The sequence below is a fragment of the Lissotriton helveticus genome, chromosome 12, assembly GCF_964261635.1.
Source record: "Lissotriton helveticus chromosome 12, aLisHel1.1, whole genome shotgun sequence".
Classification (NCBI taxonomy): Eukaryota; Metazoa; Chordata; class Amphibia; order Caudata; family Salamandridae; genus Lissotriton; species Lissotriton helveticus.
The window spans coordinates 494,581,138-494,599,254 of NC_136073.1; the positions used below are offsets into that span (position 1 = coordinate 494,581,138).

The 18,117-nt window shown below is 48.3% G+C and overlaps 1 protein-coding gene across 1 annotated transcript in view; it reads left to right on the forward strand.

The window, feature by feature from the left end:
* The window catches only part of ADAMTS18 (ADAM metallopeptidase with thrombospondin type 1 motif 18), a 386,340-nt gene that overhangs the window by 203,150 nt on the left and 165,073 nt on the right, over nt 1-18,117 (forward strand). The window contains exons 9-10 of the mRNA XM_078668828.1: nt 26-163; nt 2,292-2,445. Of these exons, the coding sequence (XP_078524954.1) occupies nt 26-163; nt 2,292-2,445 (292 nt within the window). The remainder of the gene's footprint in view (nt 1-25; nt 164-2,291; nt 2,446-18,117) is intronic.

An 18,117-nucleotide genomic window follows, 5' to 3' on the forward strand; every position in this document is an offset into this window, starting at 1 on the left:
TTTATGTTCTACAATTTTTTTGTAGCTTTGGCATGGTTCATGATGGAGAAGGAAATCTATGTAGAAAAGCAGAAGGCAATATTATGTCTCCTACACTAACAGGAAACAATGGAATATTTTCATGGTCTGCATGCAGCCGGCAATATCTCAACAAATTTCTCAGGTACATTATGTACATGGAGCTATTAATCTAGCCTGTACAGTAATATCACTAGTATGCAGTGTATGAGAGAAAATGTGGCCATTCTTTTGTCTTGCAACATTTGAAATCAGTGCACTAATATGGAAAAACAAAGGCAGTTTGGTAGATATATAACCTGTTTCTTTAACTTCATCTAAAATGTCATCAGGATTTGGACCATCCACAGCTCATCTGATGGAGAGTCTAGATGGGTGCAGCTGTGATCAAACCCAATTCTGTTAAGGTGGTATCATTTTATTGCAGGAATTAGTGGATATCTGAGGACCACAAGCTAGTAAAAAGGCCATAATGCTTAAATGGTTGTCAGAAGTAAATGTATTTTATTGTGAAGAGCTTTATGACACTGTGATCTGTGTTTAAATGGTATTCAACTAGGAGCCAATTAGGGACAGAAAAGACATAACATAACCCCAAATCTTAAGCTCTAGTTTAAAGTAAGAAGCTTTGGGTAAAAACCGTTACTGCAATTTTGTCATCGTGAAACAAACACATTTGCAGTGGTGACATCACAGGGAAAAGCAAAGTAGTGACAATGGCTCTTTAAGATGTGCAGATGCTAGAAACAAGATTGAGTCATCAAGTTGATCAAAGGGGGAAAAGATAACTCAAAATCTATATTTACTTCTAAATTCTTCATGACAGGAATTGGTGGAGGGCCCAATGGGGGATTGATTATGTGGAAATAAGATATCCCTTTTAATGCCATTTAACTTTAAACAGTTATGACATAAGCAGTGATGTCTTGAATAAAATCCAGGAAATTGCTCTTGACATTCTGATTGTGTGCCCACCATCAAAAACAGTTGAATGACATCAGTGTAAATAAAGCTAAAGAACACAAAAGAATCAATTACGTAAAGTTTATATGGATTCTTGGAAAATACAAAGCTTAGGGAGATCTGCAAAGAAGGGGTCAACTTGATGAAGTAAAAGGGGAAAAACAACCTCCTCTGTATGGTCAGGTAGGAAATATTGAATCAAGGAAGTGTGCAGTCCCAAATACCAACTTGTGGAGTTGAGTGAGCAAAAGGTGATGGTCAGCAGTGTAAAAAGCTTCAGATAAGTCCAGAAGACATGTACAGAGTCTCAATTCAAACACAAGGAGATGATGGACGGAGTGCTGAAACTTTTTAGACCCTGACCCCTAGTCACAACTCACCAATGAAAACCAGCACTACTAACTCGGTAAACATATTGGATAAAAGGCTGCTTGTAGACTAGTTACAGACTACTTAATTGTACAAATTCTTATAATTTTATATGGAGTTAACTCCAATAACATTCATATCCAACAACGGAACCCTACCATGTTTCCTGAAATACATTTCACAGATTAAAGATGTGTTTATGATCTTGCACCACAACAGGCAAGATGCTTTGTTGTAATTGTATGACTTGTATTAACTAGTGTCATATTTTATAAGCAGACCTGTATTTGGTGGGGCACTGCTTTGCAAATCTGACTCGTATCCATGATTTTTCAGCAGGATCTTAAAAATGTTCATTGTTCCACTGGTACGAGGTCCTGAAGTGACTTAGATAGTAAAATTTTCAAGCCAATTCAATAAATGACTGTTGGTCTAGCACTCCAAAACTCCAGAAACATGATTGAGAGGTCTTAACATGATCAAAGGGTTTGTATACGGAGGAGAGAAGTCTTTTCAACAAATCTTTTAGGTATTTTACTCTGGAAGAAATTGGCTATGGTTCCTCAGGCTCAATCAAGTCACTACGGCTTCTAGAGGGTCCAACTAAACTTATGACCTTCCCCCATTTTAGCATCTAGAGACGTACTACAAGAAACTCTTATAATTCCAACCCCCACTTACTGAGGAACTGGACCATTACTCAAATCCATATGTGCTTGGCAAGCAGTGACATAAACTGCACCAGAACAATGATTCAGAAAGATCTATATCCCCCTGGTGCAGAAGCAGTTTGTATTGACTAGAAGGCAAGATGCGAATGCTCTATAGATAATCTAAGGCAATTGGTTATTACTCATGTATTCTAATGGTTATTCATTGCATGCATACTCAAATGTACGCCTGAAGAAACTGTAAGAAATATTTATACCTTTCCTTTACAGTACAGCTCAAGCATCTTGTCTTGTTGATGAACCTAAACAGACTGGGCATTATAAGTATCCTGATAAACTACCTGGACAGATTTATGATGCTGACACACAATGTAAATGGCAGTTTGGATCCAAAGCTAAAGTATGCAGTCTCAGTTTTGTGAAGGTATGATTAACATATTGATCATAAAGGTCGATCATTTTAGAAAATTGTTCAATGGCTACCCGGCCCCTGTGGTAAAAATACCGAAAGATATATTGTAGACAAAAATGTATCTACTCCTTCATATGGGGATTGATTAAGCAATCATTATTGAATTTGAGGTCACTTTGGTAGACATTATGTACCATTTCCTGGATGATTCTGTGGTGAACTAACCTTCTATATACAGTAAATTCAATTACAAATACATTATACTAAAATGTTTTTAAAAGTTTTGACAATTTCTTTGAAAGCTTTCCTGACCAAAATATATTCTGATAATAATTTTGCACCCCTAATAAATTTGAAGGCATATTCTGTCTTTAATGTGTCCAGAAGCATTCTTTTTGCTTTCAATATAAATTTAGCGGACTATTGTCTGCACTTTCTCTTTCTTACTTGATGTTGACACCTTAAACAAGACATTTGCCTAATAGTGAAATGCAATATAGAATTTCAACTAGAAACTAATGAATTGATTAAGTGAGGTTTAAATCTGATTCAAAATACTTCTTTTAGATTTTTATTTGCAGTTTTATGCAGCACAAACTCGACCCGCAGGTACTGGAGTGCTTTACATGAGCACCAGTTGCATTACACAAGCACACATTAGGTTGAAGCCTACCTGACAGCGCAGCTGTCTGCTTTGCTAATGACATCTTTGGGACATTCTTAAAGCTTCCCTGGGAATGCTTTCCACCCAATGCTTACCATTGGCTTTGTGGTTTGTACTCACATTTGCTTGTTTTCTGTTTGCTGACTGTATCTGTTTTAGGCTGTCCATCTTGTGTTTGTTCCTTCCGTTGCCCAAAACCCAATCTATTGTATTTTTCCACCAGTAGTAGATATCTGTAAACAGGCCTTTAACTGTTGTTCTTATCTTTTCACATTTGCTGTTCATTCAAAGACAGAGGTCAAATGTTAGGCTCTGTCTTCCAGACAGCTTGGTGTTTACTTTTTTTTTATTTGACTTCAAAGTGAGAGGTTTTATGTGGCAATCATGCTGGCTACTGGGGGTGTGCTTGAGGGAGGCTGCACAATGTTATATTTTGTTTCCAGCACACAACAACATTTAAATGTCTGCTAATGCACTGTGCAGATATTTCTGAATATATACGAATTAGAAAAGCACAAATGTAGCACATTTTTGTTGGTCATTTTGAAGTTTTGTCAAAACAAACATGTTAATATGATAAAACCATATCAATACATTAGGTGATGGCTTTTCCACACATTATAATATGTGTGCTTTATACTTTTATCAATAAACTGCATGTCTGTGCATATGTAATGGTCATTTCAATTGAAGATATGTTGCCTGTGATGGTAGTATGCTACCACACCATGCATACCTCCCATTACCCCACTCCACTCTCCTCTGCACCACTCCATGCCACTGCAGTCTACTCGGTTCCAATCCACACTATGCCACTCCACTCCATGCCACCCCACACTGCATTGCTGCAATCTACTCTGCACCATTGCACTCTACACCACTTCACTCTATGCATCTCTACTCCACACCACTGTACTCTATGCCAAGGCATTCTAACCCATGGTACTCTACTAAGCACCACTGCAACTTTTGCCACTGCACTCTACACCTCTACACCACTTCACTCTGCACCAGTCCACTCTGTGCCACACTGGTCTACAACACTACTCTGCAACTCTAAACTCTACACCAATACACTCTACTCCGTACCACTCCACTCTGCACCAGTACACTCTATGCTAATTCTCTCTAGGCCACTCTAATCTACTATGACCTGTATGCCGCTCTACTCTATGCCACTGTACTCTACTGTGCACCACTCCACTCAACTCTGAAACAATCTACTCTATGCCACTGCGCTCAGCACCACTCCATTCTGCACCACTCCACTCGGTGCCACTCCACTTGTGTTACTCCCCTCAGCACCACTTCACTCTGTGCCACTCCAGTCTGAATCAGTCCACTCCACTCTACTTTGTACTGTATTCTGCATCAGTGCACACTACACCAATGTACTCTACACCACTTTACCCAAAACGAATGGCCTCTACGCCACTGCACTCTATGCCACTACACTCTACTCTGCAACACCTTATGCCACTTCACTATATGCCACTGCACTCTTCCATTGTATTCTTCTTCCTTGCACTCTAGGCCACTCTATTCATGCCTCACCACTGTACTCTATGCCACTGCACTCTACGCCACTGCACTTTACTCTGCACCACTCAACTCTATCTCACTCAACACCATTACACTCGCATCCCTCAACTCTATGCCACTGCACTCTACTCTGCACCACTCCATTCTATTCTACACCACTCCACACTCATCCATTTCAATCTAAACCAATCTACTCTGCAATACTGCACTCTATTCCACTGCACTCTACACCACTCTACTCTGCCTTGCTCCACTCTATGCCACTACACTCTACGCCAATCTACTCTAAGCTACTCTACTCTGCACCACTGCACTCTTTGACACTGCATTCTATGCCAGTGCACTCTCATTGAAACAATCTGCTCTATGCCACTGCACTCTATCCCACTAGACACCATACCACTCTTCACCACTCCACAGCAATCTACACTGTGCCACTGCACTCCATGCTATTTTGTGTTATGGTGCTGCACTAAATGCTACTGCACTCAACGTCAATGCAGCTCCAACACCAACGACATCCCGCCGTCACAAGCCCTGTGCGACTCCTTCGCCACCTTCTTCCACTGCAAGATAGCAGTCATCCACAACAGCTTCAACACCCAGACAGCCCCAACAGATAGCAACACAACAGACACTCCGCACACCATCGACCACGACCCCCTGCTAGCCTGGGCCAGCTTGAGCATTGATGACACCATCAAGACCATGAGCACAATCTACTCCGGCTCTCCGTCAGATCCCTTCCCGCACCACGTCTTCAACAAAGCAAGCATCTCCATCGCATCCCACCTGCGCAACGTCATCAATCTCTCCCTCGAGACCGCGACCTTCCCAGACAGCTGGAAACACGCCGAGATCAAAGCCCTACTGAAAAAACCAAGGCAGACCCAAGAGACCTCAAGACCTTCCGGCCAATCTCTCTGCTCCCCTTCCCAGCCAAGGTCATCGAGAAAATCGTCAACAGACAGCTAACCCGATACCTCGAAGAAAACAGAATCCTGGACCCTTCCCAGTCAGGGTTCGACAGCAACCACAGCAACGAGACTGCCCTCATAGCCACCACTGACGACATCAGGACCCTGCTTGACAACGGCGAGACTGCAGCACTCATCCTCCTTGACCTCTCCGCCACCTTTGACACCGTCTGCCACCGCACACTACGCGCACGCCTCCACGCCGCAGGGATCCGAGCCAAGGCTCTGGAATGGACCACCTCCTTCCTCTCCGGCAGAACCCAGAGCATTTACCTTCCCTCTTTCTGGTCCAAAGCCTCCAAGATCATTTGCGGCGTACCCCAAGGATCCTTCCTCAGCCCGACACTGTTCAACATTTACATGGCCCCGCTCGCACAAGTCGGCCGACAGCACGACCTCAACATAATCTCCTACGCCGACGACACTCAACTGATCCTCTCCCTCACCAAATACCCCATCACCACCATAGCCAACCTCCACGAAGGAATGAAGGCTGTCGCTGACTGGATGAAGACCAGCCATCTGAAGCTGAACTCGGACAAAATGGAGGTCCTCATCCTCGGCACCAACCCTTCAGCCTGGGACGACTCCTGGTGGCCGACGGCACTGGGAGCAGCCCCGACACCCACCGACCACGCATGCAACCTGGGAATCATCCTCGACTCAACGCTGTCAATGGCCAAGCAGGTCAACACCGTATCATCCTCCTGCTTCAACACCCTCTGCATGCTCCGCAAGATCTACAGATGGATCCCGACAGACACAAGAAAGACAGTCACCCAGGCCCTCGTCAGCAGCAGACTCGACTACGGAAACGCTCTCTACGTGGGAGCCCCGACCAAGCTCACCAAACGACTACAACGCATCCAAAACACCTCGGCATGACCCCGACCTCTCACTTGCCACCGTCGCGCACATCCGAACAACAACCACCAGCGGGAGATCCTTCTCCCACCTCGCCGTCAAGACATGGAACACCCTCCCACTGAGCATATGACAGATGCAAGACCTGCTGAACTTCAGGGGGATGCTCAAGACCTGGCTGTTCGATCAGTAGTGCCCCCCCCCCAGCACCTTGAGACCCTCCCGGGTATGTAGTGTGCTTAACAAATGACTAATTGATTGATTGATTGATTATACCACAATCCTCAACACCAATACACTCTACACCGATGCACTCCATGCTAAACCACTCTGCTTCACTGCAATGTATGCCACTCTACTCTGCAACACTCTACTCTTTGCCACCTCACTCCACTACCTCATTGCACTTTATGTGACTTTACTCTGCAGCACTATACACTACTGCACCCTACACCAATGCGATCTATGCCACTGCACACCACTCTACTCTACACTGCACTCTACAACAATCTACTCTGCAACACTGCACTCTTCTCCACTGAACTCTATACCACTGTTCTCTGTATTACTCTACTCTGTGACATTGCACTCTGTACTACTGCACTCTACTCTGCACCACTCAACTCTACTCCATTCTATTGCATACTACCCAAGTGCACTCTTTGCCACTGCACTCTATGCCATTGTACTCTATAGTATTTACAACAAGGGGTGGTGATGGACAGGGTCTCTGAATTAAGCAGAATACTCTCACCCAGTCAAGAGATCAGGGCTAGATCCAACACTGTTTTTTAGCTCATTGCACCATCCCAGTTTCAGAACCTGGCTGTATGCAAATTAGTCTGTCCCTGGCCCAGTGCATCATGGGAACAGGGCAGACCAGACTACAAAAGCCAATTCTTACACTGGGAAGGAAACAAGCTTCCGGGGACCGGTTTCTGGCATTTCAGCCGTCTTCGGCCCGGCTTGCTTGAATCCTGATGGTGCAATGAGCAAGGGACTCACATCTGAGTATACCCTTCCACGCTTAGGGTGGACAAAAATATTTACAACAAGGGGTGGTGATGGACAGAGTCTCTGAATTAAGCAGAATACTCTCACCCAGTCAAGAAATCAGGGCTAGATCCAACACCGTTTTTTAGCTCATTGCACCATCCCAGTTTCAGAACCTGGCTGTATGCAAATTAGTCTGTCCCTGGCCCAGTGCATCATGGGAACAGGGCAGACCAGACTACAAACGCCAATTCTTACACTGGGAAGGAAACAAGCTTCCGGGGACCGGTTTCTGGCATTTCAGCCGTCTTCGGCCCGGCTTGCTTGAATCCTGATGGTGCAATGAGCAAGGGACTCACATCTGAGTATACCCTTCCACGCTTAGGGTGGACAAAAATATTTACAACAAGGGGTGGTGATGGACAGAGTCTCTGAATTAAGCAGAATACTCTCACCCAGTCAAGAGATCAGGGCTAGATCCAACACCGTTTTTTAGCTCATTGCACCATCCCAGTTTCAGAACCTGGCTGTATGCAAATTAGTCTGTCCCTGGCCCAGTGCATCATGGGAACAGGGCAGACCAGACTACAAAAGCCAATTCTTACACTGGGAAGGAAACAAGCTTCCGGGGACCGGTTTCTGGCATTTCAGCCGTCTTCGGCCCGGCTTGCTTGAATCCTGATGGTGCAATGAGCAAGGGACTCACATCTGAGTATACCCTTCCACGCTTAGGGTGGACAAAAATATTTACAACAAGGGGTGGTGATGGACAGAGTCTCTGAATTAAGCAGAATACTCTCACCCAGTCAAGAGATCAGGGCTAGATCCAACACCGTTTTTTAGCTCATTGCACCATCCCAGTTTCAGATCCTGGCTGTATGCAAATTAGTCTGTCCCTGGCCCAGTGCATCATGGGAACAGGGCAGACCAGACTACAAAAGCCAATTCTTACACTGGGAAGGAAACAAGCTTCCGGGGACCGGTTTCTGGCATTTCAGCCGTCTTCGGCCCGGCTTGCTTGAATCCTGATGGTACAATGAGCAAGGGACTCACATCTGAGTATACCCTTCCACGCTTAGGGTGGACAAAAATATTTACAACAAGGGGTGGTGATGGACAGAGTCTCTGAATTAAGCAGAATACTCTCACCCAGTCAAGAGATCAGGGCTAGATCCAACACCGTTTTTTAGCTCATTGCACCATCCCAGATGACCAGAAACCGGTCCCCGGAAGCTTGTATCCTTTCTGGTGAAGAATTGGCTTGGTAGTTTGGTCTGCCCTGTTCCCATGATGCACTGGGCCAGGGACAGACTAATTTGCATATAGCCAGGTTCTGAGCTGGGATGGGGCAGTGAGCTAAATAACGGTGATGGATCAAGCCCTGATCTTTGGACTGGGTAAGAGTGGTCTGCTTAATTCAGACACTCTGTTCATCACCACCCCCTTTTCTGAATCGTTTTTGGCCACTATAGGTGTGGCAGGGTATACTCAGACATGAGTCCCTTGCTCACTGCTCCATCAGGATTCAAGCAAGCCGGGCCGACGAGGCTGAAATGCCAGAAACCGGTCCCCGGAAGCTTGTATCCTTTCTGGTGAAGAATTGGCTTGGTAGTTTGGTCTGCCCTGTTCCCATGATGCACTGGGCCAGGGACAGACTAATTTGCATATAGCCAGGTTCTGAGCTGGGATGGGGCAGTGAGCTAAATAACGGTGATGGATCAAGCCCTGATCTTTGGACTGGGTAAGAGTGGTCTGCTTAATTCAGACACTCTGTTCATCACCACCCCCTTTTCTGAATCGTTTTTGGCCACTATAGGTGTGGCAGGGTATACTCAGACATGAGTCCCTTGCTCACTGCTCTATCAGGATTCAAGCAAGCCGGGCCGACGAGGCTGAAATGCCTGAAACCGGTCCCCGGAAGCTTGTATCCTTTCTGGTGAAGAATTGGCTTGGTAGTTTGGTCTGCCCTGTTCCCATGATGCACTGGGCCAGGGACAGACTAATTTGCATATAGCCAGGTTCTGAGCTGGGATGGGGCAGTGAGCTAAATAACGGTGATGGATCAAGCCCTGATCTTTGGACTGGGTAAGAGTGGTCTGCTTAATTCAGACACTCTGTTCATCACCACCCCCTTTTCTGAATCGTTTTTGGCCACTATAGGTGTGGCAGGGTATACTCAGACATGAGTCCCTTGCTCACTGCTCCATCAGGATTCAAGCAAGCCGGGCCGACGAGGCTGAAATGCCAGAAACCGGTCCCCGGAAGCTTGTATCCTTTCTGGTGAAGAATTGGCTTGGTAGTTTGGTCTGCCCTGTTCCCATGATGCACTGGGCCAGGGACAGACTAATTTGCATATAGCCAGGTTCTGAGCTGGGATGGGGCAGTGAGCTAAATAACGGTGATGGATCAAGCCCTGATCTTTGGACTGGGTAAGAGTGGTCTGCTTAATTCAGACACTCTGTTCATCACCACCCCCTTTTCTGAATCGTTTTTGGCCACTATAGGTGTGGCAGGGTATACTCAGACATGAGTCCCTTGCTCACTGCTCCATCAGGATTCAAGCAAGCAGGGCCGACGAGGCTGAAATGCCAGAAACCGGTCCCCGGAAGCTTGTATCCTTTCTGGTGAAGAATTGGCTTGGTAGTTTGGTCTGCCCTGTTCCCATGATGCACTGGGCCAGGGACAGACTAATTTGCATATAGCCAGGTTCTGAGCTGGGATGGGGCAGTGAGCTAAATAATGGTGATGGATCAAGCCCTGATCTTTGGACTGGGTAAGAGTGGTCTGCTTAATTCAGACACTCTGTTCATCACCACCCCCTTTTCTGAATCGTTTTTGGCCACTATAGGTGTGGCAGGGTATACTCAGACATGAGTCCCTTGCTCACTGCTCCATCAGGATTCAAGCAAGCCGGGCCGACGAGGCTGAAATGCCAGAAACCGGTCCCCGGAAGCTTGTATCCTTTCTGGAGAAGAATTGGCTTGGTAGTTTGGTCTGCCCTGTTCCCATGATGCACTGGGCCAGGGACAGACTAATTTGCATATAGCCAGGTTCTGAGCTGGGATGGGGCAGTGAGCTAAATAACGGTGATGGATCAAGCCCTGATCTTTGGACTGGGTAAGAGTGGTCTGCTTAATTCAGACACTCTGTTCATCACCACCCCCTTTTCTGAATCGTTTTTGGCCACTATAGGTGTGGCAGGGTATACTCAGACATGAGTCCCTTGCTCACTGCTCCATCAGGATTCAAGCAAGCCGGGCCGACGAGACTGAAATGCCAGAAACCGGTCCCCGGAAGCTTGTATCCTTTCTGGTGAAGAATTGGCTTGGTAGTTTGGTCTGCCCTGTTCCCATGATGCACTGGGCCAGGGACAGACTAATTTGCATATAGCCAGGTTCTGAGCTGGGATGGGGCAGTGAGCTAAATAACGGTGATGGATCAAGCCCTGATCTTTGGACTGGGTAAGAGTGGTCTGCTTAATTCAGACACTCTGTTCATCACCACCCCCTTTTCTGAATCGTTTTTGGCCACTATAGGTGTGGCAGGGTATACTCAGACATGAGTCCCTTGCTCACTGCTCCATCAGGATTCAAGCAAGCCGGGCCGACGAGGCTGAAATGCCAGAAACCGGTCCCCGGAAGCTTGTATCCTTTCTGGTGAAGAATTGGCTTGGTAGTTTGGTCTGCCCTGTTCCCATGATGCACTGGGCCAGGGACAGACTAATTTGCATATAGCCAGGTTCTGAGCTGGGATGGGGCAGTGAGCTAAATAACTGTGATGGATCAAGCCCTGATCTTTGGACTGGGTAAGAGTGGTCTGCTTAATTCAGACACTCTGTTCATCACCACCCCCTTTTCTGAATCGTTTTTGGCCACTATAGGTGTGGCAGGGTATACTCAGACATGAGTCCCTTGCTCACTGCTCCATCAGGATTCAAGCAAGCCGGGCCGACGAGGCTGAAATGCCAGAAACCGGTCCCCGGAAGCTTGTATCCTTTCTGGTGAAGAATTGGCTTGGTAGTTTGGTCTGCCCTGTTCCCATGATGCACTGGGCCAGGGACAGACTAATTTGCATATAGCCAGGTTCTGAGCTGGGATGGGGCAGTGAGCTAAATAACGGTGATGGATCAAGCCCTGATCTTTGGACTGGGTAAGAGTGGTCTGCTTAATTCAGACACTCTGTTCATCACCACCCCCTTTTCTGAATCGTTTTTGGCCACTATAGGTGTGGCAGGGTATACTCAGACATGAGTCCCTTGCTCACTGCTCCATCAGGATTCCAGCAAGCCGGGCCGACGAGGCTGAAATGCCAGAAACCGGTCCCCGGAAGCTTGTATCCTTTCTGGTGAAGAATTGGCTTGGTAGTTTGGTCTGCCCTGTTCCCATGATGCACTGGGCCAGGGACAGACTAATTTGCATATAGCCAGGTTCTGAGCTGGGATGGGGCAGTGAGCTAAATAACGGTGATGGATCAAGCCCTGATCTTTGGACTGGGTAAGAGTGGTCTGCTTAATTCAGACACTCTGTTCATCACCACCCCCTTTTCTGAATCGTTTTTGGCCACTATAGGTGTGGCAGGGTATACTCAGACATGAGTCCCTTGCTCACTGCTCCATCAGGATTCAAGCAAGCCGGGCCGACGAGGCTGAAATGCCAGAAACCGGTCCCCGGAAGCTTGTATCCTTTCTGGTGAAGAATTGGCTTGGTAGTTTGGTCTGCCCTGTTCCCATGATGCACTGGGCCAGGGACAGACTAATTTGCATATAGCCAGGTTCTGAGCTGGGATGGGGCAGTGAGCTAAATAACGGTGATGGATCAAGCCCTGATCTTTGGACTGGGTAAGAGTGGTCTGCTTAATTCAGACACTCTGTTCATCACCACCCCCTTTTCTGAATCGTTTTTGGCCACTATAGGTGTGGCAGGGTATACTCAGACATGAGTCCCTTGCTCACTGCTCCATCAGGATTCAAGCACGCCGGGCCGACGAGGCTGAAATGCCAGAAACCGGTCCCCGGAAGCTTGTATCCTTTCTGGTGAAAAATTGGCTTGGTAGTTTGGTCTGCCCTGTTCCCATGATGCACTGGGCCAGGGACAGACTAATTTGCATATAGCCAGGTTCTGAGCTGGGATGGGGCAGTGAGCTAAATAACGGTGATGGATCAAGCCCTGATCTTTGGATTGGGTAAGAGTGGTCTGCTAAATTCAGACACTCTGTTCATCACCACCCCCTTTTCTGAATCGTTTTTGGCCACTATAGGTGTGGCAGGGTATACTCAGACATGAGTCCCTTGCTCACTGCTCCATCAGGATTCAAGCAAGCCGGGCCGACGAGGCTGAAATGCCAGAAACCGGTCCCCGGAAGCTTGTATCCTTTCTGGTGAAGAATTGGCTTGGTAGTTTGGTCTGCCCTGTTCCCATGATGCACTGGGCCAGGGACAGACTAATTTGCATATAGCCAGGTTCTGAGCTGGGATGGGGCAGTGAGCTAAATAATGGTGATGGATCAAGCCCTAATCTTTGGACTGGGTAAGAGTGGTCTGCTTAATTCAGACACTCTGTTCATCACCACCCCCTTTTCTGAATCGTTTTTGGCCACTATAGGTGTGGCAGGGTATACTCAGACATGAGTCCCTTGCTCACTGCTCCATCAGGATTCAAGCAAGCCGGGCCGACGAGGCTGAAATGCCAGAAACCGGTCCCCGGAAGCTTGTATCCTTTCTGGTGAAGAATTGGCTTGGTAGTTTGGTCTGCCCTGTTCCCATGATGCACTGGGCCAGGGACAGACTAATTTGCATATAGCCAGGTTCTGAGCTGGGATGGGGCAGTGAGCTAAATAACGGTGATGGATCAAGCCCTGATCTTTGGACTGGGTAAGAGTGGTCTGCTTAATTCAGACACTCTGTTCATCACCACCCCCTTTTCTGAATCGTTTTTGGCCACTATAGGTGTGGCAGGGTATACTCAGACATGAGTCCCTTGCTCACTGCTCCATCAGGATTCAAGCAAGCCGGGCCGACGAGGCTGAAATGCCAGAAACCGGTCCCCGGAAGCTTGTATCCTTTCTGGTGAAGAATTGGCTTGGTAGTTTGGTCTGCCCTGTTCCCATGATGCACTGGGCCAGGGACAGACTAATTTGCATATAGCCAGGTTCTGAGCTGGGATGGGGCAGTGAGCTAAATAACGGTGATGGATCAAGCCCTGATCTTTGGACTGGGTAAGAGTGGTCTGCTTAATTCAGACACTCTGTTCATCACCACCCCCTTTTCTGAATCATTTTTGGCCACTATAGGCGTGGCAGGGTATACTCAGACATGAGTCCCTTGCTCACTGCTCCATCAGGATTCAAGCAAGCCGGGCCGACGAGGCTGAAATGCCAGAAACCGGTCCACGGAAGCTTGTATCCTTTCTGGTGAAGAATTGGCTTGGTAGTTTGGTCTGCCCTGTTCCCATGATGCACTGGGCCAGGGACAGACTAATTTGCATATAGCCAGGTTCTGAGCTGGGATGGGGCAGTGAGCTAAATAACGGTGATGGATCAAGCCCTGATCTTTGGACTGGGTAAGAGTGGTCTGCTTAATTCAGACACTCTGTTCATCACCACCCCCTTTTCTGAATCGTTTTTGGCCACTATAGGTGTGGCAGGGTATACTCAGACATGAGTCCCTTGCTCACTGCTCCATCAGGATTCAAGCAAGCCGGGCCGACGAGGCTGAAATGCCAGAAACCGGTCCCCGGAAGCTTGTATCCTTTCTGGTGAAGAATTGGCTTGGTAGTTTGGTCTGCCCTGTTCCCATGATGCACTGGGCCAGGGACAGACTAATTTGCATACAGCCAGGTTCTGAGCTGGGATGGGGCAGTGAGCTAAATAACGGTGATGGATCAAGCCCTGATCTTTGGACTGGGTAAGAGTGGTCTGCTTAATTCAGACACTCTGTTCATCACCACCCCCTTTTCTGAATCGTTTTTGGCCACTATAGGTGTGGCAGGGTATACTCAGACATGAGTCCCTTGCTCACTGCTCCATCAGGATTCAAGCAAGCCGGGCCGACGAGGCTGAAATGCCAGAAACCGGTCCCCGGAAGCTTGTATCCTTTCTGGTGAAGAATTGGCTTGGTAGTTTGGTCTGCCCTGTTCCCATGATGCACTGGGCCAGGGACAGACTAATTTGCATATAGCCAGGTTCTGAGCTGGGATGGGGCAGTGAGCTAAATAACGGTGATGGATCAAGCCCTGATCTTTGGACTGGGTTAGAGTGGTGTGCTTAATTCAGACACTCTGTTCATCACCACCCCCTTTTCTGAATCATTGTACTCTATAGAGCATCACTGCACTCTATGACACTGCACTCTATATCACTTCTCTCTAAACCTTTCTTCTCTGCACCACTCTGCTCTATACCAGTGCACCCTAATCCACTCTACTATCGACCACTGCATCATCGCCATTGCACTATACACCACTCCAAACTAGGCCACTCAACACTACTCTGCACCACTCTACTTTACAGGCACTCCACGCCATTCTGCTCTGAAACAGTGCAATCTATGCCTCTGCACTCAACACCAATGTACACTACCCTACTGTACTCTACTACACTCTTCTCTACACCACTGTGCTCTATGCCACTGCTCTATGCAACTGCACTCACCTCCGTACCCGTCCAATCTAACCTGCACCACTCCACTCTAGCCACTTCACTCTGCCCTGAAACGCTCTACTCCATGCCACTGCACTCTAGGCCACTGCAATCTGCTCTGCACCACTCAACTCTTTGGCATTGCACTCTGCCCCACTCTACATCACTGCACTCCATGCCAATGCATTCTACACAACTTTACTTAAAACAAATGCACTTTATGCCACTGCACTCTATGCCAATCTACTCTGCACAACTGTACTTTATGCCACTTCACTCTAGGCCACTTTAGACCACTCTACTCTATGACACTCCACTCTATGATACTCCACTCTATAGCTCTCTACTCCATTAAACTCCACTCTATGACATTCTGCTCCACTCTATGCCACCCCACTCTAAAACACTCTACTGTATGTCACTCTACAACACTACTCCACTCTAGGATGCTCTATGCAACTCCCTCTATGCCACTAAATGCTACTTTGCTCTACTCTATTCTACAACACACTACTCTACTCTACTGCACTTCACTAGTCCACTCTATGCTGCTCCACTCCACTCAACTCCCCTTCACTCCACTCTACTCTACGACACTTTATGACACTCTACCCTATGCCATTCAATTCTACAACACTCTAATCCACTCTGTGCCATTCCACTCTATGCCATTCCACTCTCTTATACGACTCCACTCAATGCCACTCCACTCTATGGCAATCTACTCCACTTGACACCACTCTACTCTATAACACTCTACTACACTCTATGCAACACCGTCCATGCCACTCCATTGTGCTCTACACCACTCTGCGACACTCTATGCCAGTCCACTCTACAACACTCTACTCCCCTCTGACACTCTACTCCACTCTATGACAATCTACTCCCCTCTGACAATCTACTCCACTGTACACCACTCAACTTTACTTAACTCTATGACACTCTACGACGCTCTACTCCCTTCACAACATTCCACAACAGCTTGTCATTCTTGGTCCCGCTGATCTACGAGCGGGCGCGAGACCTACCGGAGTGCTTCCTGGCGCTGTGCTAACCTGACGCGCGATTTGGCAGCATGTTTTAAATACCTGTTCTGACATTTGCTTTGTTGTTTAATTTTGGTATCCCCTGTTTTTAAATTGTTAGCGCCCTCACTTGCACCATAATAGTGTGACTCACCGCGTTTTGCGGGTCCCGGTCTCCTGTGGGCTGGCTGTAGGAGCCCTGTGCTTCGGTGGCGGCCATATTGGGTGAGGGGCGCGGGCGGTGCGGTCTAGTGGCGCAGGCGACGGACTGCTTATCAGGGAGGTAACTCAGGAGGCTCGCCCTTGTCATTCTTGGTCCCGCTGATCTACGAGCGGGCGCGAGACCTACCGGAGCGCTTTCTGGCGCTGTGCTAACCTGACGCGCGATTTGGCAGCGTGTTTTAAATACCTGTTCTGACATTTGCTTTGTTGTTTAATTTTGGTATCCCCTGTTTTTAAATTGTTAGCGCCCTCACTTGCACCATAATAGTGTGACTCACCGCGTTTTGCGGGTCCCGGTCTCCTGTGGGCTGGCTGTAGGAGCCCTGTGCTTCGGTGGCGGCCATATTGGGTGAGGGGCGCGGGCGGTGCGGTCTAGTGGCGCAGGCGACGGACTGCTTATCAGGGAGGTAACTCAGGAGGCTCGCCCTTGTCATTCTCGGTCCCGCTGATCTACGAGCGGGCGCGAGACCTACCGGAGCGCTACCTGGCGCTGTGCTAACTTGACGCGCGATTTGGCAGCGTGTTTTAAATACCTGTTCTGACATATGCTTTGTTGTTTAATTTTGGTATCCCCTGTTTTTAAATTGTTAGCGCCCTCACTTGCACCATAATAGTGTGACTCACCGCAATTTGCGGGTCCCGGTCTCCTGTGGGCTAGCTGTAGGAGCCCTGTGCTTCGGTGGCGGCCATATTGGGTGAGGGGCGCGGGCGGTGCGGTCTAGTGGCGCAGGCGACGGACTGCTTATCAGGGAGGTAACTCAGGAGGCTCGCCCTTGTCATTCTTGGTCCCGCTGATCTACGAGCGGGCGCGAGACCTACCGGAGCGCTTCCTGGCGCTGTGCTAACCTGACACGCGATCTGGCAGCGTGTTTTAAATACCTGTTCTGACATTTGCTTTTTTGTTTAAATTTGGTATCCCCTGTTTTTAAATTGTTAGCGCCCTCACTTGCACCATAATAGTGTGACTCACCGCGTTTTGCGGGTCCCGGTCTCCTGTGGGCTGGCTGTAGGAGCCCTGTGCTTCGGTGGCGGCCATATTGGGTGAGGGGCGCGGGCGGTGCGGTCTAGTGGCGCAGGCGACAGACTGCTTATCAGGGAGTCATGCTTACGCGCAGCAGTCACGCGCAGCGGATGCGCCGGATTCACGCCGGAGTCACGCCAGAGTCCAGCCCGTCTGCGCCCGTCAGCGTCCCGGAGGCGGGCGGGGCGGCGGGCTGGGCTCCACCATCGTCCGATTCCACCGTGGGGTCTTCCTGGCTCCGTTATACACCTTGTGAGCTGCGCTCACTTCGCCCTTCCCCCCCTCCTTTGGGAGATTGCCGTACCGTTTTCCCCGGTCGGTTTAGGGGTAAGTGTTGCTGCCCCGGATGTGGTTGGCGTCCGAGTTGTACCGTGTTCCTTTCTCCGAATAAACTGATCGAGCATGTTGGCCATCTCTGCATGCTGCTTAATACCAGATCTCTGGCTAGGCATGCGCAGGATATCCATGACCTTTTAGATCTGGAAAAGCCCCTCTGTCTCATGTTAACTGAGACCTGGTTGGGGGATTTCTCCAACCCTGATGTGGCAGTGGCTATTCCTCCTGGCTACAACATCTATAGGCAGGACAGACTCAAGGGCAGGGGTGGTGGAGGAGTGGCTTTGGTGGTGCAGGAGAGGGTGGCTTGTTCCATTCTGCCGGTTGATGACATCCGGGGCTCTGAGTCCCTTGCTTTTTCCATCACCCTGGCACCTCACCAATCCTTCAAGGGTCTGTTGG